Source organism: Vigna umbellata, chromosome 1, assembly GCF_029865625.1.
Source record: "Vigna umbellata cultivar VRB3 chromosome 1, Vumbellata_1.0, whole genome shotgun sequence".
NCBI classification, from domain to species: domain Eukaryota; kingdom Viridiplantae; phylum Streptophyta; class Magnoliopsida; order Fabales; family Fabaceae; genus Vigna; species Vigna umbellata.
This window is the reverse complement of record NC_142165.1, coordinates 47,148,476-47,173,851: the sequence shown is the minus strand read 5'-3', so window position 1 is coordinate 47,173,851 and position 25,376 is coordinate 47,148,476. Positions and strand designations below refer to the sequence as shown.

Sequence of the window (25,376 nt, the reverse complement as noted above, 5' to 3'; positions counted from 1 at the left end):
ATAATGTAACATCTTAATTATAAAGAAGTATATAATATAATAAGTCTACATTTTAATATAAGAGAACAATTAGAGTAGATTGTAAATAAAGTTATTAAGCTTATAGTCATTCCAAACTGAGTCATAATTTAAAGCTTAAACATACTAGAGTATTTCAAAATAATAAGGACAACTGAGAGTTCTAACTAACTAAGCAACATCGTTATCTTCCTCCAAAGCCTGTTCTAAAGGCACCTCATTCATCTCTACTCAAATCCAAGTGGATGATCATTGCAAAAGAGAAGCATACCAAGCAAAACACAAACACAGAAGCAAGGGTGAGCTAGATATACAAAAATCATGTTATAACAGTCACAGGAAACATGCAAGTAAAGATAGATACACTACACAAACATGACTTGTTGCACTTAAACTTGACTCGTCCGGACTTAGAATGATTGTCGAGCTATGGCAGATCATGCAATCGTGGTGGCCTCTATTGCTTTGCAAAGTCATTGCCAATGGGTTTCAACCTACCACACTCACGAGGTTAATCCATTATCACTCACCTTGGACCATACTGGAAGCACCCAAGACTATAACCTCCTACTACTACTCACGACATGGTTCAATCATCTTTACTTGAGAATGATTGACCATTGTAGTTTCAGGATAACCCCCAAGAGTGAGCTTCCATGCAAATCATTCTAAACATACTAAAAGGGCACCACCGTGTATCCCTCCCTTGAGGATCATGGAATTACGTCCAATACTGATACTTTTCACTTTCAACACAACAATACATCATACCTTCCCATACTTTCAATTTAACCACATTACAACAATCATACTTTACACGAAAATCATCACACACACATAATTTACCCAAAACAATAGCTAAAGAACTTGAACCGAACGCTAGGAGCTTTGGCCGAGCACTTAGAGCTTTGGTCGAATGCTATGAGTTTTGGTCTAGCACTTAGAGCTTTGGCTGAACTCTATGAGCTTTGGCCAAGCACTTAGAGCTTTGGCTGAACGCTATGAGCTTTGGCCGAGCACTTAGAGCTTTGGCCGAGCACTTAGAGTTTTGGCCGAACACTTGTTGCTTTGAGACCGAGTGCCAATACAAGACCGAACACTCATTAAGAGACCGAGTGCCAGTACAAGACCGAACACTCTTTAAGAAACCGAGAGCGAGTACAAGACTAAACACTCTTTAAGAGACCGAATGCCAGTACAAGACCGAACACTCTTTAAGAAACCGAGTGTCAGTACAAGACCGAACACTCTTTAAGAGACCGAGTGTCAGTACAAGATCGAACACTCTTTAAGAGACCGAGTGTCAGTACAAGACCGAACACTCTTTAAGAGACCGAGTGTCAATATAAGACTGGACACTCTTTAAGAGACCGAGTGCCAGGACAAGACCAAACACTCTTTAGGAGACCGAACGGTCATGAACTAGTAAGACTCAAAAGAGACCAACCCAGTTATGATCGAGAGCAGCACAAGACCGAACGGTCAACTGCAGCGTTCTGCATAATTCTGCAGAATGTTGCATAATTGCGAACATAACCCAACATGACCATTTCTAACCATTTTTACTAACTTCTAACACCCTTAATTATTGTTTTATACTTAATTAAACTTATCTAAATGATTCTAAACATTCCTACTACCATTCTAAAGTGATTAAGACTCAATTTCAACTCTAAAACACCAATTTTCCCAACTTAGGGATCCAAAACCCAATCCTACTGCTTTGCACCTATTTTGATCAATTTAGTGACTGAAACAAGTCACAATACACTAGCTAAGATTGCCCTAACACCCCAATTGCGCTTTAGGCCTCAAATGCCCAAAATCACTACCTCACTTCCCCCAATTTGCCCTAAAACACTAAAATTTCACCTAACTTTCCATTTCATTCAGGCTATAACAGATTTATCACTCCAAGCACTTCCAACACGCCCAATTACAGCAGCTAGATTCAACCAATGCAGTTTACAGACCTCACGTTACAATTTCATACATCACACGCATCAATATGTATGACCAACTTAAATTAGAGCTTAAACAAGCAAACCAAACAGCACACCCATTAAGGAATATAACATACATACAAATACTGCAAGTAAATTGAAAATAATATCTAGCTCCCCTTACCTTAGGGTTTCACAGCTAAGCTCACAACTTGATTCAATAGTGCTTGACTCCGCAAGAACTCAACCAAACCCTACAAACTACCCAACGGGTGATAGAACAACTCTTTAGAGCTAATTTTTGACAAGAAATTGAAGGAGAAAGTTTCTATTACATGCCATAGGTTCCCAAAAGAGGAGGAAAAAGGGGAAACAACTTACTCGCTGAAGAACGAGAATATAATCGAATGGTTGCGAAGCTCTCTACGCCGCGATCACTTGAGCACCACCTAATCAAACATGTAATGACTGAATGTGAAGGAATGGTAGAGAGAAGGCAGAGAGAATAGGAAGCAACTTTTTAGGGAGAGAGAGTGTGGTTTTAGAAGAAGTGAGCAGAATTTAGTAAAGTTGCTAAGTTGTACGCTTTTCAGAATAAAAGAAAAAGCTCTTCTCTTGATTTAATCCTTTTTTTTATTATTTAATATATATATATATATATATATATATATGTGTGTGTGTGTGTGTGTGTGTGTGTGTGTGTGTGTGTGTATTTGAGGATCCTTACAAATAAATTAAAAGGGTAGTAATAATTTTTCAACTCTGAGGATCCATATATTATATGTAGTTTCTATGTTTTTGGATTTTTTACAAATTAGTTCAATTTGGTCCACACATGATATCTAGGTCTAATTGAGTCTAATTAAGTTTATTAAAGGCAAGTTGGACTAATGTCATGTCCAATTGAATTGGGCTCACATTAAGTCAAGTAAAGTTAAATTCACGTTGGTTTAAGTTAAGTTAATATTAAGCTCACATTAAGTTGAGTCAAGTGAAACTCATCTCATATTGGCTTAGCTTGGTTCGATTCATTTCGGCTTGTCTCAGTTCGCTTTTGTTCGGTTCGACTGGGTGTGATTTGGTTTGGTTTGGTTCGGCTTAGCTCGGCTCGATTGTGTTATGCTTGGTGCAGTTCAGTTTTGTTCGGTTCGGCTCGATTAGGTTCAGCTCGACTAGGCTTAATTCAATTCGCTTCAGTTCGATTTCGCTCGACTTGATTCGGTTCGATTTGGTTTGGCTCGACTATGTTTTGTTTGTTTCGGTTCAACTCTTTTCAATGTATTTCGATTTTGTTTGGATTAGTTTGGCTGGACTCAACTCGTTTTGATTTGGTTTAATTTTTCTCGACTCAATTCGGTTTGATTTAATTCAATTTTACATAAAATTATTCACTGTTTGTTTCTCTGCGTGAAAAATAAGCCAAAAGAAAGAAATGTAAAATGTGGTATGAGAAACCAATAACTAAAATGGTTCCAAATGCAATATCAGCAGGTTAGTTAGTTGAGATCTGCATGCACAATTAACACTTGGTTTATCCAATTTAAGCATTTTGAGTTTGATTAAACTGAAGTTTTTGTAAGGGGCACTTGGATTATCTTTATAGGTTGAATTTCAAAAATGTATGTTCTTTTCTAGGATACTTGAACTGCGTAACATAAACTTTGGGCGTAGAGTTGAAGCACATGTCTAACAAAATTTTAATTAAGATTTTAATTACATAATAATATGAACATTTTGCTTTATTATCATAAAATATTAACTCACTATATGAGAGGAGCTTAATGTAAGAATATACACTTAACTAAAAACAACTTAATTGAATTCTCCATATATATATATATATATATATATATATATATATATATATATATATATATATATATATATATATATATATATATATATATATATATATATATATAAAGGTTTTTACCTTATTTTTATATAGTACAATAAATACTAAAAAAAGGAAAAGGAATAAATTTGTTTAAATGAAATGAAAGAATAGATAAATAAATAAAAAATTTGATATTTTATTTGTTATAGAAAAATTATTTAACATTATTACAATAAAAAACAAAAAAGTGTCCATAATTTATTATGGAAAAAATACATGCAATTACCCACTTTTTTTTTTCATAAAAAATGCAAAGGTGGTTGAAGAAATTAAGAAATTAAACTAGTTTAAAAACTAACTTCAAATAGAATATTTGCAAGTTAGTTAGTTGAGATTTTTAGAGCACAATTAACACCTGATTTATCCAATTTAAACATTTTTAGCTTGATTAAACTGAATTTGTGCGATAAACTTCTTTTGAGGAGCAAGTTGTATTCGAAAAATATGAACTTGATACCTACATTATTAACTCGAAATATGACTAATAAAATAAATTTTATTACTCATTTCAATTTGATTTAATTATATATGGTGGGAAACTATGAAAAAGGTTGATTCCTCGACTGTTTCTTTGATCATACGTAACATCGAAGTTTCTTACCACTAAATTTGCCGTCTTCTCCACCATATAAGTTAATGGTAACCACTCAAATTTATCTTTGAAATCAACTAACAAGAAAATATGACGTAGCTGGGTTTTAAACAATGATCTTTTCAAAGCTTAAAAATAAGAGTTTCATACAACAGATAATATATTAAAAAAATTACAACTAATTCGTTCATTAATCCTCGTAATTTTTACATAATATACATTAATTAAAATAACCATTTTAGGTCAAACCGAGCTGAATCCAATGTGGAAAAGGTCCAAATTACATCTCTGAATTGTAAAAGACATCATATAGTTGGTTGAGTCCCAAAATAGTTGACTATAAACAGAACAAGTTGAAAAAAAAAAATATGTATGTATTTTAATTAAGATATAAAATTTGATTTTTAAACAAACTTAACTTTTTCTTTTAGTATTAACAAACTTTTCTTCTCTTATATAAGTCTTGACGATGGAAACTTACAATTAAAAAAGATAATAAAAACTAAAGTTTTGAAGCATAATATATTGCAAAAACCTCTGACATAAACATCTTGCTCTCGAATATTTGGAGTCATAAAACGTTAGGCACCGACAAAAAATGGGTGGCAAAGGTGTTGTTGGTCATTTCATTTAAATAAGGAAACGATTATTCAAAGTCAAAGTCTTTTGAAAGTGCAAACTGTGTATTTCCACGAAAGTAGAATGAAGAGGAAATATCTGTTTATAATGAGAATACGATAATATGCAATCAGAATTGAAGTGAGTGTTGAACATGGAGAGTGAGAGAGAACAAGTTAAGCAGAATCTGGGAGTCTTTGATATCCTCAATGAAGCTGTAACATTCTATGTCAAAAACATCAACTTTATCATCTTCACCTGTCTAACTTCCCTTCCTTTCTTTCTTCTTATGGTTTACTTTGAAACCTTGTTCCAGAAAATCATAGTTGAGACCCCACAAATTATATCACTCCTACCCTTTTTCGAACCAAGATATGCATATGTCTACTATATATCTGAAAATGGTGGCTTCGCCCGCGTAGACACACCTCGTAAAAGTTTTAGTAATGATTATTTGCCTGTTTTGATTCAACTTGGACTGATTTACTTGGTGCCTCTTCACGTTCTAGATATCTGCTCTGCGGTTATAACTATGGATTCGGCTTCAAAGCTAAAGTCAGAAGGGAATTACATGAGTCTGAAGGATATGTTTAAAAGTTCCATTGACATGTCAATAATGAAAGGCACATTTATCACTTCTTTGTACGTAATGTTTTGGTCAACCTGTTTCTTGATTGCATTCCCATGGATACTGAATAACTGTTATATGCTCTTCAGGGATTTTGGGTATTACATATTTTTTACAGTAATCTGCTTTGTAGCATTTACAAAGCTGTTGATGGTGTATTTGGAATGGAGTGCTATTTGGAATATGAGTTTTGTGATATCGGTTGTGGAGGGTATATATGGTATTGGGGCTATACGAGTTTCATATTTCTTCAGCAGAGGAAATCAGCAGAGAGGATTACTTTTGATGTTTGTTTTCTTTGCCTTGGGGCTTTGTTTAAGGTTGTCATGTGTCTCCCTTCAATGCTATAAAAGAGGGTATGGGATATTTATGCAAATTGGGCTATTCACTGTGGTGAATACGCTCAAATGGGTGTCGTTTATGATTTACTTCCATGATTGCAAGGAGAGAAAAATGGAGAAGAAAATAGATGAGGAATCGGGTAAAGATCTTGAAAAATGATTCATGAAATAGTGAAACTTGGAGAATGGAGATAACTTGTTGCTGCTTCTATTTTGGGTCCGAAATATGTAGCACTATTATTATCTCAACTTTTTATCAGAAATAAATTGTGAATAAGGATTTTCCTCAATAAATCTATTTTATTCTTCGGTGTACTTTCTATTTACTTTATAAGAGTTAAATATATTTTTGATATTTAAATTTTGATATTTAAAAGAAAATGTATGATTGATGGAAAATATAGTAAAAGTCATAATTTGTGACAGGTAAAAATGGTAAGAAAATTTGGAAGATGATGGTTAGAAAGAAAAGAGAGTAGAAAGTTTGGAGAATGGCAATGCACAGAGAGCCACACAAAATATATTAGAATGATGGATGTGATGAGGAACACCACTTCTTCACATGGCTTCTTCTACTCTGGCACTCACTCTCACTGCCACCACAACCACCACCACCACCACCACCACCACCACCAACTCCTACTCCTTCTTCCCCAGAACCAAACACGCCTTTGCATATCCCAGAATCAACTTTTTCTCTTCCAAGAACCGCGCTTTATCCGTCTCTGCTTCCGCTTCCTCTTCTTCACGTTCGCTTCAGGCTCTCATCTTCGACTGCGACGGCGTCATCCTCGAGTCTGAGCACCTGCATCGCCAGGCCTACAACGATGCCTTTGTTCACTTCAACGTTCGGTGCCCCTCTTCTTCTTCTCCGGGCCCTCTCAACTGGGACGTCCAATTCTACGACGAACTCCAGAACCTCATTGGTGGAGGCAAACCCAAAATGCGATGGTTCTTTTTCTTTTCTTTTTTCTTCCTTATTCCTTTATCTTTTCAATGCTTCTTTACTGATTATACCGTTTCGGGGATTTTAAGGTACTTTAAGGAACACGGGTGGCCTTCGTCCACGTTGTTCGAGACGCCTCCGACCAGTGACGAGGATCGTGCCAAGTTGATTGACACTCTTCAGGTTTTTTTTTGTTTTCTTTCTTTTATTACTTGTCTGTCTTTGTGTCACATTGCTTCATGACATGGTTGTTATCGTTCCGATGAATTGAGTTGCCATGTTTCTCGTTCTCCGCGAGCTCAGACTCGGTCTACTGAACTTGGCAGCCTCCAAGATGGATATACTTAGAATTTACTTAGAATGCTTTTAAGGTGTAAAATTTAAACTGACATCTGACGGTAGATTACTTGTTATGGTAAGATTGTTAGATTTTGTGATACTTACTTTAAAACTCATGTTGAACATGTTTTTAATTGGTTAATGGTGGAAATATCTTTACCTTACTCTTATGGGAACATTAAACTCTACTTATTTTGTGTGCCTGTGCTGCATTCATGGAATAACTGGTCAAGACCCTTTCAACTGTCATTTCCTTTTTGTGGATCGACAAATATTAGCCCTTAACACGTTAGATTCATTAGTAACGACTCAAACCCTTTCAACTGTCATTCACTGCTGTTATGTAGGATTGGAAGACTGAGAGATACAAAGAAATAATCAAGTCTGGAAGTGTGAGTGGACTTCCGTTTATTTCTTGTCCTTGTGTTCCACTTTCCTGAACTGTGGAATTGGTGTTTGTGTTGTTGGTAAGATACTGCTAAATACTTGTACATTTTGACACAGGTAAAACCCAGACCTGGAGTTCTGAGATTGATGGATGAGGCCAAAGATGCAGTAAGATAAAGATAACGCTATATGTTTTCTAGCATTGTACTGATCTATTGTTTTTCATTACCTGAAGTATTACTTTATTTACTTATGATGGGATTTTTGTTCTATCTGATTGTTGTTCTAACTAATGTTATGTTGGTCAGAGAGATGTTAGCTTTCAAGTCTGTCATGTTTTGCCCAATTTCTGTTGCAGGGGAAAAAGCTAGCTGTTTGTTCTGCAGCAACTAAAAGTTCAGTTATTCTGTGTCTTGAAAACCTTATAGGACTTGTAAGCCCTTTTTCTTTATACTCTCACTATTGGTAGTAAAAATTTATTTATTAATTTGCATTCAACCAAGTTATTATCTCTGTTGTAGGAGCGCTTTCAAGGCCTTGATTGCTTCCTTGCTGGTATACTTTCTTTAATTGATCATATAAACATTTCTGACTATTATTTCCTGATCAAGAATAATGAAACAAAACTTATACCATGCTGCAGCGCCAGCTGAGGCTTCAAAACTCAATTAATTTGCATCTAAATTCATTTTTCATCCTATAAGAAAATTGGATAACCCTTTTTCTCATAAAGTTAGTCCTAATATGTATGTGCAGAAAAAGGTTTCCTAGTCGACAGCATCCACTTTGCTTATCATCTTTTTATCTGGCAATACTTTGCTACTCAAATTTAAATGCATCTGTTCTTTTATCTGATCTTTCAGGTGATGATGTGAAGGAAAAGAAACCTGACCCATCAATATACCTGACAGCTTCCAAGGTTTTAAATCTTTGAAACCTGAAACTCTAAAATTTCTTTTATACAATAACAGAGTGAGCATAATTTACATGAGCATTGCAGAAGCTAGGTATATCAGACAAAGATTGCTTGGTGGTAGAGGATAGTGTTATTGGATTACAGGTACATTTTCTTTTTAGTGTCAATTTTCTACTTCCTTTGAGATTTAACCAATCTCAAGAAAGAAGATTAACTGAATGAGCTCAGAAATACCACTACACGAGCTTTTAGACATATGGAATTTCGTTTTGTTCCTTAATTTGCCAAATTACATTTAGACAAAATGCTCAAACTATCATCTGGTCTAAATTAACCTCTGCAGGCAGCAACACAAGCAGGGATGTCATGCGTGGTTACCTACACACCTTCCACAGCTGATCAGGTGAGGCAATTAAGTAAACGTTGAAATAAGTTTAACAGCAAAATGCCAATAACTATCGATTCAAACTAGCTGCATGATGATGTACCTGGATTTTATTTTGGATGTATTGTAGGATTTCAAGGAGGCCATAGCACTCTACCCTGACTTGAGTAACGTAAGGTATGATACGTTGCTGCTAACAACTTAAGATATTAGGTTTTGTTCATTTATGATCAGATACTAAAATTGTGTGAACCATCATGCAGATTGAAAGATTTGGAATTACTGCTTCAAAATGCAGTACCTGCAAAATAAAAGATTTGCGTGTAAATGTTACCGTTTCTGCTGACCTGTAGAGGTTTCTATCAGGAAATTGGTATCTCTCTAAAAACAGACATTTTTCATATATTTCACAGCGGATGTATACATGTAAGTTAAAATATGACAACAATTCTTTGCAAAATGTGGTAAAGATCACAATGTATTGTTTATGTGTTGTTGTCGTTAAATTGGAATGGTTGCCATATATTTTTTTATCACGTCCAGTGCTACAAAATTGAGATATTTTGGTTAGGATCAGTTTTTTTTTCAACATAAAAACAAGCAAGGAAAAATAATAATTGGGGTGAGAGAGGCTCGAACTCTCGACCTCAGGATCACTCAGAAGCTATGAGACCTACGCGCTAGCCAACTGCGCCACCACCCCACGTTGTACAATCATTGTTTTTCATTATAAAGTTTGTAAAATATTGATTAATTTTGCATCAGACTTTCTTAAAAAGTTTACATATTTTAACATTATCTATATTTCTATTTCATAATCCTAAAATTTATTATTTTATTTTATAATTTCGTTTGTATTTATTTTTATTAGTTGAATATAATATTTTATTATGAAAAAAGGGTTGTAAAGTGAAAATAAGGGAAAATAATAAGTGTTAAAAATATAATTTTCCTTTTGTGCTTTTAGTTTTATGTTTATTGTGGTGTCAACTCAATAATACATTATCATCTCAAACAAGTTTGATAGTATTTGTTAATTATCAGATGGAAAATGGAATGACCAACTCAAATTTAAAATCCTTCCAAGTATGATTACTGAATTTGTGCAATTAAAATTTTCGAAGCTAAATTCGCACATCAAACAAAAGTACAAGTATGCATGTTAATAGACTCCTTTAAAAATCAATACTTCAGAAAAAAAAATAACTAATAAAATAAGGATATTAGAAAAATATTAACATTGTTGTTTAGCTGAATAAGTGCAAATGTGAAAGATAAAAAAAGGGAAAGAAAGATACTGAAAAATTTTAATTGTTTTACGACAAAACATTAAAAAAGAAAGTAAAAATACTGAACAAAAATGGTGGTCCTAATTTAATTACCCGTTTATAAAATAATTGTCAATGATGTGATAAAGTTAGTATATGTAATTTTGTAAAATAAGGAAATGTATACAAAAAAAATAGTAAAACAAAACCATATCTGAAAAGAAAAAAGAAACATGTCGGTCCCATTTCAAATTTCAACCCAAAAAGAGAATAAATGCTCAAAAAAGAGAAGGAATGCACAACTAGGTAGAAATACATAGTGATTTGCACACATGTCAATTATGTTGCTAAAGTGAAAAAGAAATAAGTGTTTTTACGACTACAAGAGCACCATAATTAATGATTGTCTTTTCTTTATTTTTTTGTTATAATTATAATAATAAATAATTAAAAAAATGTAGGATCCGATATTTTGATAACTATATTTTAACAATTTTTTTACAATGTCACGTGTTAGTGTCTCATTGGTCTGTTTAAAATAAAATTAAAATATGAAAATGTGACGTGAAAAAGGTCACAGGGTTAAGAGATTGTTCATTCCAAAATTATTCCTCACCGTATTTGATCTCTTCCTTCTCTCATATTCTCCAATTTATGTTCTCTCTCTTCATTCTGGTTCTCTCTCCTCATTTTCGTTCTCCCTCCATTTTTGTCATCTCTCGAACCTTTGGTGAAGCTCGTGATTTGCGAGGTACGAACCTAAAGCTTCAACCTTTGGTGAAGGTCCTCATTTGCGTGGGACGAACCCAAAGTCCGCTCTCCTCATTTTGTCATCCATTTCGTTCGCTCTCATATTCCTCATGACCATGGTGGTTCGAGCAAGGTAAATGGGTTTATCCATTTTCTTCATTGTGTTTTGGGTTTGGCATTGGGTTTTCGCTGTTGTGTTTAATTTTTTTTTTTCGTTTTTGGGATTTCGCATTTTCTTATTTTGGTCTCTTTGATGCAATTGTGTGTTCATCATTCTTTTTCAACAAAGTATGTTTTGCTTTGAAGAGAAGAATAAAAGGAGAAATGTACAAAGTAAGCCTCGTGCAGAATCTGACATAAACATTGCCTTTGTAAGCTTGGGAGGCATGTACAACAACCAACCCAGTGTGCAGAGGTTTGTGAGGTTCTGATCGCAAAAGCGTTACAAGAGCAAGGTGCTTAGAACCCTATACACAGGAAATAGAGCGAAACACAAGTGATTTTTGTATTGAATTGTTATAGAAAGGAATACAAAATTGTACGTAGATGAACAAATAAGTTTATTGTACCCAATTTTTTAATGAAATAAAAGATGAAACTTTACTTCAGTTGGTTATTGTTAAAGTTAATTGAAGTTTTAATGTCTTTGTTATTCTCATTGTCAAATATGTTGTTGTTTGGAATGTGAATAAACAAAGTGACCAATGCGATTGAGTATCATCCATGAATAATGATATCACCAATTTTCAATGCATCTATGACATGCGTAGCCTATTTTGTCTCTTATAATCGGTTACAATGAGCTTGTAAACGATTACACGAACAAAAATTTGGTTTTGTACAAAAACTTGTGTTGTAGGAGCCAGCTGTGGGCACATAAGTAGTCAAAGGCAATTTGAGTGAGATAACATGCTGTTAACTTTGACCTGGTTATTTTAATGATAACTTTTTTCACCGACCTCCAAATGATGCGATTCTTTTTTTATTAAAAACTAAACTCAAAGCTTTTCCAATGACTACTAATGTGTAATTTTTTAACATCTCAGTAGGTACAATTTATTCCTTAAAGTTAACGCTTTATATATTCCTGCCAACTCTAACCTTTGCTGGTTGTTTTGCTCTTAAATTTCTTCACCGAACTCCAAATGAGTTAATTCTTTTTTTTGGAATCTAGACTCAAATAGTTTTCAAATGACTAGCAACCCATAGTTTTTAGACCATTGTATTAGATACAGTTAATTTCCCAAAAACAACATTTTTATAAGCTTCCTAAATGAGTTTACTTTCAAGTTATTGTTTCATGTTTCTTATTTTAGATAGAAAAATTACAAATTAGTAGTCATTGAAAAGTTTATTGAGTCCATTTTCTAATAAAGAAAAAGAATAAACTCATTTAAAGTTCGGTGGAGAAAGTTAAAAGTAAAACAACCAGCAAAGGTCAGAGTGGTAGGAATATATAAAAAGTTAACTTTAAGGAATTAATTGTACCTACTCACATGTCCAAAAATTACAAATTAATAGTCATTGGAAAGCTTTTTGAGTCTATTTTCTAATAAAATAAAATCACATCATTTGAAGGTCTGTACGAAAAGTTATGATTAAAATAGTCAGCAAAGGTCAAATCCCATATATGTTTTTGAACCAAGGTACGTGAAATGCAGGACCCAGTTGTGGGCACATAAGTAGTCAAAAACATTTTACGTAATTTTTTAATATTTATTGAATGGATAAGAGTTATTTTTAATGTTTAATTGTGAGTAAGCCTGGAAACTGGGTTGTGGGCAGTCCTTGGTGGAGGAAAGACCCAATGTTGGTGTCATGAATAAGTTAGGTGAAGGCTTGAAACAAGTGTAGACCATGTTGTACGTTGTAATCGATTACAAAGGTCTTGTAAACGATTACACGAACAAAAATCTGGTTTTGTACAAAAACTTGTGCTGCAGGAGCCAGTTGTGGACACATAAGTAGCCAAAGGCAATTTGAGTGAGATAACATGCTGTCAACTTTGACCTTTGATGACTATTTTAATCATAACTTTTCCATAGACCTCCAAATTATGTGATTCTTTTTTTATTAGAAAATATACTCAAAACTCTTTCCAATGACTACTAATTTGTTATTTTTGGACATCTGAGTAGGTGTAGTTAATTCTTTAAAGTTAATGTTTTATACATTTCTGCCACCTCTGACCTTTGTTGGTTGTTTTGCTCACAACTTTTTTCACCGAACTCCAAATGAGTTTATTCTTGTTTTGTTGGAATCTAGACTCAAAGACCTTTCAAATTATGCCTTGGTAATCAAGTGAGGACCTTTTTGGCCATTGTAATCGATTACAAGGACCCTATAAATGATTACACGAACAAAAATATGATTTTGTACAAAAACTTGTGCTACAGGAGCGAGCTGTGGGCACATAAGTAGCCAAAGACATTTTACGTAATTTTTTCATATTTCTTGGATGGATGAGACTTCTTTTTAGTGTTTAAGATTGAGTAAAGCCTGAAAACTGAGGTTTGGGCAACCCATGGTGGAGGAAAGACCCAATGTTGGTGTGATGATCATGTTAACTAAGTCTTGAACCCAGTTGTGAGAACGTCACTCCCCAAAGGCAATTTGAGTGAGATGTTGTCAACTTTGACCTTTGATGACTATTTTAATTATAAATTTTTCCACATACCTCCAAATGATGTGATTATTTTTTTTATTAGGAAATAGACTCAAAACTCTTTCCAATGACTACTAATTTTTTATTTTTGGACATCTGAGTAGGTGCAGTTAATTCTTTAAAGTTAAAGTTTTATACATTTTTGCCACCTCTGACCTTTGCTGGTTGTTTTGCTCATAACTTTCTTTACCAAACTTCAAATGAGTTGATTCTTATTTTGTTAGAATCTAGACTCAAAACCTTTCAAATTATGCCTTGGTAATCAAGTGTGGGCCTCTTTGGCCATTGTAATCGATTACAAGGACCCCTGTAAACGATTATATGAACAAAAATCTGGTTTTATACAAAAACTTGTACTGCAGGAGTCAGTTGTGGACACATAAGTAGCCAAAGACATTTATTTTATAGTCATTTTTTCATATTGAAAAAAATTTATGATAGTAAAAGGATAGAATTCGGAAAATTTTTTTTGCAGATATTCCAAAGAAGAAATATTAGATTAACTAAAAATAAAAAATCACATTCTTTTTTTCAATTTTTAATGAAAAAAATATACATAGATATCTTTCTATATATCATTTGTATTCTGAAAATCCAGCTACAACTTTTTCTTGAATCAACAAAAAAATTTTTAAATAAATGGCTTTACGATAATGAACCAACTATAGAAAGAACTTATAAAACAAATCAAAGTATAATTCCCTTTATTTTAAAATTACACAAAAACTTTAATAATAGGAATGCGAATTCCCGACATTTATTTTACAGTCATTTTTTCATATTTCTTGAATGGATGAGACTTCTTTTAAGTGTGAGTAGAGCACGTATATATATATATATATATATATATATATATATATATATATATATATATATATATATATATATATATATATATATATATATATATATATATATATATATATATATATATATGGTCGAACAACTAGTATATAACGTACTATATCAAAATTGAAATTTTATTCATATAATATATTATCAGTACATGTTATCCAACATTTATAATTATGATCTTTTGTATACAAAAAACGTGTACAAGTTCCAACTCGAGTAAAAAATTTCTTTCAATCGATAGGAAGACCCGCAAGAATGAAAGCAATGCTCCACAAAAAAAATTTCTTTCGATCGACAAGAAGACCCGCAAGAATGAAAACAATGCTCTACATAAAATGAAAATGACAGAAATGAAAATGGTGGAGAGAGAAAATCTCAAATGAAACCGCGAAATGAAAAGGAGAATCTTAAATGACTTTCCAAAAATACCCTCCACAACAAAATGCACCTTCTTAATAAAATATTACAAACCAACCAATAAAAAACATCATGAGTCAAAATGTGAGATCCCAGTAATTTAGAGACGTAATTAGGTGTCAAATCAGTATTTATTATGCTGCTGATTCACCTAGTTGTTTCCATAAATGAGTCGCGCCACACGTCCAGTGCATTAATTGCGCACTGAACGCTGCATGCATGAGCGCCACTTGTCACGATGGAAGTTTCCAATTCAGAGTTTTGTATGCAGGTGTCAGTGTGGGAGACGTTCGTTCAAACGAACGTGAGTTAAGCAAAAAGAGTTTTCGAAAAACCCTCCACTCACCTGTATCACTCATCTTCTTCCTCTGAACCCGACCTTCCATTTTCTCTGATCTCTCTCTAGAACCAGTGATCTTCTCTCTTCTATAACTCATCTTTTTCTTCTCCGATTCACTTTCCAGAACCGTAAGAAAGTTCGTCCAGCTGTGATCTTTCATTTGGACCGAACAGAACTTGGATCGGAACTGGTAAGTTTCTCCTGTCTAAAGCTTCGTCTTTTCTGGTCTCATGCGAACCCTAGTTTTGGTTGCATGCATGGGTTCTAGGTCTGAATTTTTGTTGATTTTTGGTGTCTTAGTTTTACGAGAGAACTGTTGAACGAAACCTGGGTGTAAGACGTGGTTAGAGGAAAACCTAGAATATTGCTTTTGGAAGTACACTGCTATCCAGGTAAGGGAAGCTTACATATATTTAAATTTATACGTGTATGATTGTATGAAAGCATGATGTGGGTTGTTGGTATGAAATCTCTGTATACGCGTTTTCTGATCTGCATGAACGAGTCCTGTTGTGCTGTTATGAATGTTTACTGATATGATTTTTGGGTTGTTGAACTGCATGCTGATTGAAACGTATGAGTAATGGATGAATACTATAATGCATGAATTATTAAGATGTTGATTATTGAGTATGAATTAATCTGGAAGTGAAAGTATAAAGTTCATCAATTTGAGATTCATTTGAAGTATAAAGTATGAGTTAAATTGTTGTAATCTGGAAAATTCCTAAGGTTGAGAAATCTGAAATTTTATTCTTTCCCACTGATAAATGACGCTCGTCCCTGAACGGTCTTAAACCGTTCGGTCTTCATTAAAATAACTCAGTTTGGAATTCTTTCATTTGGAAAGAATTCTGCTCGCGAATGAGCGTCCCCAATGGAATATCTGAGCGTTCGTCTAGCTCAGCAGTATTTCTATATTTAAAACCTTATGAAATAGTAACACTCGGTCTTATACCGAAGCGTTCGTCCTTAATATCGTTCGGCCTTACGTCGAACATTTGTTCTACAGGGCGTCCGTCTTATACCGGAGCGTTCGTCTTTAAATAGCGTTCGGCCTCATGCCGATCGTTCGTCTTCAATAGCGTTCGACCTCATGCCGATCGTTCGTCTTCAATAGCGTTCGACCTCATGTCGATCGTTCGTCTTCAATAGCGTTCGACCTCATGCCGATCGTTCGTCTTCAATAGCGTTCGACCTCATGTCGAACGTTCGTCTTTAAATAGCGTTCGGCCTCATGTCGAGCGTTCGTCTTCGATAGCGTTCGACCTCATGTCGATCGGTTGTTTTTAATAGTATTCGTCCTGATCTCAATTAGCGTTCGTCCATACAGTTAAGTAACGTTCGTTTTTTTTGAGAAGTGTATCTAATAATGAAAATGTGATGTTGAGAGAATTATAAAATGAACGAGCCATATATGAGGTGAATTTATGAGTTTGAGATTTGAACGAGCGTTCCAAGGAGGAACGACTCTTGGTTGGAAATTGAGATTTGTAAAGTATGACTGTGGATAAGTTAAGACTCGCTGTCCATCCTGATGTTCCGTGATACGCCTCTTCAAGTAGAAGGGGGTATTCATGTGTGGGAACGGCAGGAGGTCCTTAGTCCATAAGTTAACATGGGCGACGTAAGAACGGACTTACCTCGAGTGGCAGCTGTTTGGTGTTACCCAGTTACTACATCACTCGGGTGCAAGGACGCTTGTAACTACACAGATTCATACAGTCCGGACGGTCTGTCTAGCATTAGTATATTTATGCTTTGATTGATGTTATATGTATATGTGCTGATTGCGTGATGGTTTGAATATAAATGTTGAAGTATGAATTTAAATTACGTAAGCTTACCCTTGTGTTTTCCTTGTGTTGTCTTATGGTCTTTGTACGTTCGTCTTGTCTTGCAATGATCATCCGTTGTGGATGTGAGCAGATGGTGGTGCATCTCTTGAAGAAATGCTAGAAGAAGAAAATTTGGAAGATGCAAATCTGGTCGAAGTTGAAGTAAAGGCCGAGCCTTAGAGCGCTCGTAGATGTTAGGCTGTTAATGTTAGATCGTTTTGGACGTTCGGTTAATCCTTTTGTAAAACCGTTCGTTCCGCCTTATTCCCTGTTACTCTGATACGCTCGTTATTTTTGTAATGAAGCCGTTCGGTTTTGAACCACTGAATGCTGTTAATATTAAAGACTGTTTATTTTACTGTTAATTGTAATTAATCCTGATTTATGGTAATTACTGTATTTTGGGATGTTACATTAGTGGTATCAGAGCAGTTTTGTTCTCTTAAGGACGCTGTAGGTTATGAGTGCATTACGTTTTTACTGTGCGCTTATCGTGTGTTTAATAAGTTAATGTTTTAACTGTTAGACACTTCTAACGTTCGTTTTCTCTGGTACAGAAAACGATGGCCCCTAGACTCCCTCCTCCACCCCAACCTAACGAACCTGATGCGTCCAACCACGCTAGGTTGTTGGAGACAGTGATAGACCGCTTACAACAGCAGAATACGACCCTAATGGAACAAAACGCCACCCTGATGCAGCAAAACCAAGCTGCCATGCAAAGTCTGGAAGCTTCCCGTGCTAGCTCGGAAACAACCCAGCGACAGCTGATGGAGATTTTAGCATCAACCAGGCACACTACGGGAGCGTCTTCTTCCAACGCTGCCCCGCCTACTGCTGAGTGGACCCTGGAGAGTTTCCTTCAACACCACCCGGCTAAATTCAGTGGAAAATGCCTTCCTGATGAGGCAGACCAGTGGCTGAGAGATATGGAGCGTATTTATGATGCTAAGAGGTGTCCGGATGAGAGCCGCTTGGCTTTTACAGAGTATTTGTTGACTGGGGAAGCAAGTCACTGGTGGACGAGTATGAAGGCCATCTTAACGGACGCTCAGAATCCAGTAACCTGGGCGGTTTTCAGAGGCAAGTTTTATGAGGAGTATTTCCCGGACAGCGTACGTTACGCTAAGGAAGTTGAGTTCCTTCAACTGGCACAAGGAACCAAGTCTGTGTCGGAGTATACCAACACCTTTAAACACCTCCTGAGGTTCAATACGATGGCTACTAACGAGGAGTGGCAGTGCAGGAAGTTTGAGAATGGGTTGAGAAGTGATCTGAAAGTGTTGATCTCAACTTTGTGTATTCGGTCTTTTCCTGCTATGGTCGAGCGAGCCAAGGTTTTGGAGAAGAACATGGCAGAGGCGGAACGGTTGAAGAGGCAGCAACCAGTGAGTAGGGGACCGATGGTGTCCAGGGGAGGTGCTGTTCAGAGGAGACCTCCTTACGCTCGTCCAAATCAATCTTCTCAGACGAGCGTATCTCAAGCAGTAGTTCCTGTCGGACAGTCTGGGCAGGGAGGTGTTGTTTGTTTTCGGTGTGGAGGGCCACATTATAGGTCTTCATGCCCTCAGTTGGTGGGAGTAAAACAATGCACTCGTTGCGGAAGAAACGGGCACTTGGATCACGAGTGTAATATGAGTGGGCGTGCGGTGATGAGGCCACCCAATGCTGGAAGAAATCAGCCAAGAGGAGGACGAGCCCAAGCTAGTGGGCGAGTGTATGCCATAACTAGCGCCGAAGCAGCAAGTTCAGGTAACCTTATTGTTGGTGAATGCATGCTGTTTGGTAGACCCTGCTGTGTTTTGTATGATTCGGGGGCAACGCACTCCTTCATCTCGAAGGCGTGTGTTGAAAAGCTGGGATTAGAAGTGAGCGAGATGCAGTTTGATCTGGTGGTGTCGACCCCAGCAGCTGGTGAGGTTAGGACGTCCACTATGTGCGTCAAGTGTCCTATAGAAGTGGATGGACGTAGGTTTAAAGTTAGCCTCATCTGCCTACCTCTTCAAGGTTTGGAGGTGATCTTAGGAATGGATTGGTTGGCTGCCAATCGCATTCTTATTGATTGTGGAGCGAAGGAGTTGATCTTCCCTGATGAAGAAGAAGAAGTTCTTTCAGTGACGCTCGGTCAGCTGAAAGAAGACATTATGGAAGGCGCCAGCTGTTTCCTGATTATGACTCACGAGGATCAGGAATCCAGAGGAATGGTAGAAGAACGATCGTCAACTATAAACGGTAATGGACGATCGGTTGTGGACGAGTTTGCGGACGTTTTTCCTGAAGAGATCCCTGGACTACCCCCTCAGCGTGAAGTGGAGTTCACAATTGATTTGGTGACTACAGCGGCTCCCATCTCGGTTCAGCCATATAGGATGTCGCCTGCGGAGTTATCTGAACTAAAGAAGCAGATTGAGGAGTTGATAGAGAAGAAATTCATTAGGCCGAGCGTATCACCTTGGGGAGCGCCCGTGCTGTTAGTGAGGAAGAAGGATGGCAGCTCTCGGTTGTGTATTGACTACAGGCAATTAAACAAGCTGACCATCAAGAACAAGTACCCTTTGCCGAGGATAGATGACTTGCTAGATCAACTACATGGGGCTGCAGTGTTCTCGAAGATTGATTTGAGATCCGGATATCATCAAATTAGGGTTAAAGAAGATGACATCCAGAAGACAGCATTCAGGTCGCGTTATGGGCATTATGAATATGTGGTGATGCCTTTTGGAGTAACGAACGCTCCAGCCGTGTTCATGGAGTACATGAACCGCATATTCAGGCCCTATTTGGATAAGTTTGTGGTTGTCTTCATAGATGATATCCTCATCTATTCCAAGACTGAAGAAGAGCATGAAGAGCACCTTAGACTCGTACTTGGAGTGTTGCGGGAGAAAGAATTATATGCCAAGTTGTCTAAGTGTGAATTCTGGATGAAGGAGATCCAGTTTTTGGGTCATGTGGTGTCGGCTGGAGGCATCTCGGTGGATCCAGCGAAAGTGCGAGCGGTATTGGATTGGGAGAGTCCGCGTTCGGTCACGGAGGTACGTAGTTTTGTTGGACTGGCGGGCTACTACAGACGTTTCATTGAAGGTTTTGCTAAGATAGTAGCGCCGCTAACTCAATTGACCCGTAAAGATCAGCCGTTCGCTTGGACTGATCGTTGTGAGGCCAGTTTTCAAGAACTGAAGGTCAAGCTGACGAGCGCCCCAGTGCTGGTTATTCCGGATACGTCTAAATCATTTGAAGTCTATTGCGACGCTTCTCATCAAGGTCTGGGTTGTGTTTTAATGCAAGAGAGGCGAGCTGTAGCGTATGCGTCTCGGCAGTTGAGGATTCACGAGAGGAATTATCCAACGCACGACCTGGAGTTGGCAGCGGTCGTTTTTGCACTGAAGATCTGGAGGCATTTCTTGTATGGATCCACGTTCCAAGTTTTCAGTGATCACAAGAGTCTCAAGTACCTCTTTGATCAGAAGGAGTTGAATATGAGGCAGAGGAGGTGGCTTGAGTTCTTGAAGGATTATGATTTCGAGCTGCTCTACCATCCAGGAAAAGCGAACGTGGTAGCGGACGCTCTGAGCAGAAAAGTGGTGCATATGTCGTCTCTGATGGTGCGCGAACTGAGCTTGGTAGAGAGTTTCAGAGATCTAAGGTTACAGTTTGAGTTAGAACCGAACAGCATCAAGTGCTGTAACCTTAGAATATCTAGCAATGTGTTCGACCAAATCAGAATGAAGCAGCGTGAGGATGAAGAACTGGTGAAGATATTAAACGCGCTTGTTTCAAATAAAGATAAGGACTTCAACACAGGAACGGACGGCATGCTGCGTTACAAGGGTAGGACGTGCGTACCTAACGATGGCGAACTGAAGCGGATTATTTTGGAGGAAGCTCATCACAGTCGTCTTAGCATGCACCCTGGCATGACCAAGATGTATCAAGACCTACGAAAATCGTTTTGGTGGCCTGGAATGAAGGGTGATGTCGCTCGTTTTGTGGCATCATGTCTAACCTGTCAACGAGCGAAGGCAGAATATCAAAGACCTGGCGGATTGCTTCAACAGTTGGAGATTCCCGAATGGAAGTGGGATAGCATATCCATGGATTTCGTGACTCATCTACCACGCACGGTCAGAAATCATGATTCAATCTGGGTGATCGTGGATAGGCTAACAAAGAGCGCCCACTTCCTAGCTGTCAACTTAAAGATGTCGTTAGCCAATTTAGCTAAGTTGTATATCCAGGAGATCGTTCGTTTGCATGGAGTACCTTCGAGCATAATTTCAGATCGAGATACAAGGTTCACTTCACGGTTTTGGCAGTCACTTCAAAGCGAGCTCGGTAGTAGGTTGCAAATGAGTTCAGCCTACCACCCTCAGACGGACGGCCAGTCTGAACGAACCATCCAGACGTTAGAAGATTTGCTGAGGACGTGCGTCCTAGATCACTTAGGCGCATGGGATGAGATTCTGCCGCTAGTAGAGTTCACTTATAACAACAGTTACCAGGCGAGCATTAGAATGGCGCCGTTTGAAGCTCTCTATGGGAGGAAGTGCAGAACGCCACTTTGCTGGTTTCAAGAGGGAGAGAACGTACTAAATGGACCTGAACTCATTCAGCAAACGACCGAGAAAGTCAAGCAAATTCAGGAGAGATTGAAGACGTCTTTAAGCAGGCAGAAGTCGTACGCTGATAAAAGGAGAAGACCGTTGGAGTTCGCTGCAGGAGATCATGTATTCCTTCGACTCAATCCAGTCACTGGTGTGGGACGAGCTGTTCGTCCAAAGAAGTTATCCCCCAAGTTCATTGGACCCTACCAGATATTGAGGAAGATCGGACCAGTGGCGTATGAGCTTGCGTTGCCACCCCAGCTATCCAACCTTCACCCCGTTTTCCACGTCTCTCAACTTCGGAAGTATATATCAAATCCGTCACACGTACTGGAGTTAGAAGACATTCAGCTACGTCCAGATCGAACGTTAGAATTGCATCCAGTTCGTGTAGAAGATAGCCGCACCAAGTACTACAAGGGCAAGGAAGTTCGCTTGGTGAAGATGGTGTGGGACGCTAAGACGGGTGATTCAACGTGGGAAGTTGAGAGCGCCATGAAGGACTTGTATCCTAATCTGTTTTTGGGTAAGTCCCTAATTTTCGAGGTCGAAAATTTTTGTAGATAGGTGGAATGTGAGATCCCAGTAATTTAGAGACGTAATTAGGTGTCAAATCAGTATTTATTATGCTGCTGATTCACCTAGTTGTTTCCATAAATGAGCCGCGCCACACGTCCAGTGCATTAATTGCGCACTGAACGCTGCATGCATGAGCGCCACTTGTCACGATGGAAGTTTCCAATTCAGAGTTTTGTATGCAGGTGTCAGTGTGGGAGACGTTCGTTCAAACGAACGTGAGTTAAGCAAAAAGAGTTTTCGAAAAACCCTCCACTCACCTGTATCACTCATCTTCTTCCTCTGAACCCGACCTTCCATTTTCTCTGATCTCTCTCTAGAACCAGTGATCTTCTCTCTTCTATAACTCATCTTTTTCTTCTCCGATTCACTTTCCAGAACCGTAAGAAAGTTCGTCCAGCTGTGATCTTTCATTTGGACCGAACAGAACTTGGATCGGAACTGGTAAGTTTCTCCTGTCTAAAGCTTCGTCTTTTCTGGTCTCATGCGAACCCTAGTTTTGGTTGCATGCATGGGTTCTAGGTCTGAATTTTTGTTGATTTTTGGTGTCTTAGTTTTACGAGAGAACTGTTGAACGAAACCTGGGTGTAAGACGTGGTTAGAGGAAAACCTAGAATATTGCTTTTGGAAGTACACTGCTATCCAGGTAAGGGAAGCTTACATATATTTAAATTTATACGTGTATGATTGTATGAAAGCATGATGTGGGTTGTTGGTATGAAATCTCTGTATACGCGTTTTCTGATCTGCATGAACGAGTCCTGTTGTGCTGTTATGAATGTTTACTGATATGATTTTTGGGTTGTTGAACTGCATGCTGATTGAAACGTATGAGTAATGGATGAATACTATAATGCATGAATTATTAAGATGTTGATTATTGAGTATGAATTAATCTGGAAGTGAAAGTATAAAGTTCATCAATTTGAGATTCATTTGAAGTATAAAGTATGAGTTAAATTGTTGTAATCTGGAAAATTCCTAAGGTTGAGAAATCTGAAATTTTATTCTTTCCCACTGATAAATGACGCTCGTCCCTGAACGGTCTTAAACCGTTCGGTCTTCATTAAAATAACTCAGTTTGGAATTCTTTCATTTGGAAAGAATTCTGCTCGCGAATGAGCGTCCCCAATGGAATATCTGAGCGTTCGTCTAGCTCAGCAGTATTTCTATATTTAAAACCTTATGAAATAGTAACACTCGGTCTTATACCGAAGCGTTCGTCCTTAATATCGTTCGGCCTTACGTCGAACATTTGTTCTACAGGGCGTCCGTCTTATACCGGAGCGTTCGTCTTTAAATAGCGTTCGGCCTCATGCCGATCGTTCGTCTTCAATAGCGTTCGACCTCATGCCGATCGTTTGTCTTCAATAGCGTTCGACCTCATGTCGATCGTTCGTCTTCAATAGCGTTCGACCTCATGCCGATCGTTCGTCTTCAATAGCGTTCGACCTCATGTCGAACGTTCGTCTTTAAATAGCGTTCGGCCTCATGTCGAGCGTTCGTCTTCGATAGCGTTCGACCTCATGTCGATCGGTTGTTTTTAATAGTATTCGTCCTGATCTCAATTAGCGTTCGTCCATACAGTTAAGTAACGTTCGTTTTTTTTGAGAAGTGTATCTAATAATGAAAATGTGATGTTGAGAGAATTATAAAATGAACGAGCCATATATGAGGTGAATTTATGAGTTTGAGATTTGAACGAGCGTTCCAAGGAGGAACGACTCTTGGTTGGAAATTGAGATTTGTAAAGTATGACTGTGGATAAGTTAAGACTCGCTGTCCATCCTGATGTTCCGTGATACGCCTCTTCAAGTAGAAGGGGGTATTCATGTGTGGGAACGGCAGGAGGTCCTTAGTCCATAAGTTAACATGGGCGACGTAAGAACGGACTTACCTCGAGTGGCAGCTGTTTGGTGTTACCCAGTTACTACATCACTCGGGTGCAAGGACGCTTGTAACTACACAGATTCATACAGTCCGGACGGTCTGTCTAGCATTAGTATATTTATGCTTTGATTGATGTTATATGTATATGTGCTGATTGCGTGATGGTTTGAATATAAATGTTGAAGTATGAATTTAAATTACGTAAGCTTACCCTTGTGTTTTCCTTGTGTTGTCTTATGGTCTTTGTACGTTCGTCTTGTCTTGCAATGATCATCCGTTGTGGATGTGAGCAGATGGTGGTGCATCTCTTGAAGAAATGCTAGAAGAAGAAAATTTGGAAGATGCAAATCTGGTCGAAGTTGAAGTAAAGGCCGAGCCTTAGAGCGCTCGTAGATGTTAGGCTGTTAATGTTAGATCGTTTTGGACGTTCGGTTAATCCTTTTGTAAAACCGTTCGTTCCGCCTTATTCCCTGTTACTCTGATACGCTCGTTATTTTTGTAATGAAGCCGTTCGGTTTTGAACCACTGAATGCTGTTAATATTAAAGACTGTTTATTTTACTGTTAATTGTAATTAATCCTGATTTATGGTAATTACTGTATTTTGGGATGTTACACAAAAAGTTGACAACTTTGGGTTATCATAGAAACGTTTTCTAAAATTTTAATAATAAATAAAAGAAAATATTTTTGTTAGTTTCTTTTCAACTAGACAACTTCTTTGTCCACTTTGCTTTCTGCTTGTATTGGTATAGTCTTGTATGGTTGTAAACCTAAATTTTATTTTGTTTTACTTCAATAATTTTTTGCAGAGTATATTTTGTTGGTTATTTGTAATAAATAAGAAACACTTCAACATTAAGTTGTTCATTTAATTGTTTAACATTATTTTAACTACAATAAAGCACTTGACTTTTAATGTTCAATCCTGTCAAAAATGGTTTTATGCTGAGAACAACTATTATTCAGATTTGTTCCAACTAAGTACAATCAATTGCCACCCATCCTAGTAAATAAGGAATATACAATTTTACAATATATGAAAATGAATAATTATTTTAGTTTTTCTCTCAGACCATATAAATTTTCGAAATAACGAGGGACTGAACCTAAAGCATAATTCAAGATCAACCCCACCTTACTCCAAAATAGAATAAATTCCAA

At 37.2% G+C, this 25,376-nt stretch overlaps 3 protein-coding genes and 1 non-coding gene across 4 annotated transcripts; 3 read left to right on the top strand and 1 right to left on the bottom strand.

Moving 5' to 3' along the window:
• Positions 1 to 5,154: 5,154 nt before the first annotated feature.
• On the top strand, positions 5,155 to 6,352 carry LOC148205526 (uncharacterized). The gene is made up of 2 exons (XM_088103428.1): positions 5,155 to 5,710; positions 5,786 to 6,352. Exons 1-2 carry the CDS (start codon positions 5,223 to 5,225, stop codon positions 6,195 to 6,197), a joined length of 900 nt encoding a protein of 299 aa, XP_087959554.1. The 5' UTR covers positions 5,155 to 5,222; the 3' UTR covers positions 6,198 to 6,352.
• A 173-nt stretch (positions 6,353 to 6,525) lies between these two features.
• On the top strand, positions 6,526 to 9,546 carry LOC124828165 (haloacid dehalogenase-like hydrolase domain-containing protein At4g39970). The gene is made up of 11 exons (XM_047301396.2): positions 6,526 to 6,988; positions 7,073 to 7,166; positions 7,670 to 7,714; positions 7,827 to 7,877; positions 8,068 to 8,142; positions 8,231 to 8,264; positions 8,573 to 8,628; positions 8,710 to 8,769; positions 8,969 to 9,028; positions 9,141 to 9,187; positions 9,274 to 9,546. Exons 1-11 carry the CDS (start codon positions 6,600 to 6,602, stop codon positions 9,320 to 9,322), a joined length of 960 nt encoding a protein of 319 aa, XP_047157352.2. The 5' UTR covers positions 6,526 to 6,599; the 3' UTR covers positions 9,323 to 9,546.
• An 82-nt stretch (positions 9,547 to 9,628) lies between these two features.
• TRNAM-CAU (transfer RNA methionine (anticodon CAU)) lies at positions 9,629 to 9,713 on the bottom strand. The gene is given in 2 exon segments: positions 9,629 to 9,664; positions 9,676 to 9,713. It is a non-coding gene; the product is annotated as a tRNA-Met (tRNA).
• Positions 9,714 to 17,706: 7,993 nt separating this feature from the next.
• Positions 17,707 to 20,801, top strand: LOC148205525 (uncharacterized). The gene is made up of 4 exons (XM_088104744.1): positions 17,707 to 18,895; positions 19,214 to 19,613; positions 19,917 to 20,504; positions 20,687 to 20,801. Exons 1-4 carry the CDS (start codon positions 17,707 to 17,709, stop codon positions 20,799 to 20,801), a joined length of 2,292 nt encoding a protein of 763 aa, XP_087960870.1.
• The last annotated feature ends 4,575 nt before the right edge of the window (positions 20,802 to 25,376 follow it).

What these genes read in the sequence shown, in the direction of transcription:
- LOC148205525 (XM_088104744.1), top strand. Translation starts at nt 17,707, where the DNA reads ATGGCCCCTAGACTCCCTCCTCCACCCCAACCTAACGAACCTGATGCG. An exon ending in CGCCGAAGCAGCAAGTTCAG is followed by an intron (nt 18,896 to 19,213) that starts GTAACCTTATTG and finishes TTGATTGTGGAG; the next exon opens with CGAAGGAGTTGATCTTCCCT. An exon ending in CCTTGGGGAGCGCCCGTGCT is followed by an intron (nt 19,614 to 19,916) that starts GTTAGTGAGGAA and finishes CCGCATATTCAG; the next exon opens with GCCCTATTTGGATAAGTTTG.
- LOC124828165 (XM_047301396.2), top strand. Translation starts at nt 6,600, where the DNA reads ATGGCTTCTTCTACTCTGGCACTCACTCTCACTGCCACCACAACCACC. An exon ending in TATACCTGACAGCTTCCAAG is followed by an intron (nt 8,629 to 8,709) that starts GTTTTAAATCTT and finishes TGAGCATTGCAG; the next exon opens with AAGCTAGGTATATCAGACAA. An exon ending in CACCTTCCACAGCTGATCAG is followed by an intron (nt 9,029 to 9,140) that starts GTGAGGCAATTA and finishes GATGTATTGTAG; the next exon opens with GATTTCAAGGAGGCCATAGC.
- LOC148205526 (XM_088103428.1), top strand. Translation starts at nt 5,223, where the DNA reads ATGGAGAGTGAGAGAGAACAAGTTAAGCAGAATCTGGGAGTCTTTGAT. An exon ending in GGCACATTTATCACTTCTTT is followed by an intron (nt 5,711 to 5,785) that starts GTACGTAATGTT and finishes TATGCTCTTCAG; the next exon opens with GGATTTTGGGTATTACATAT.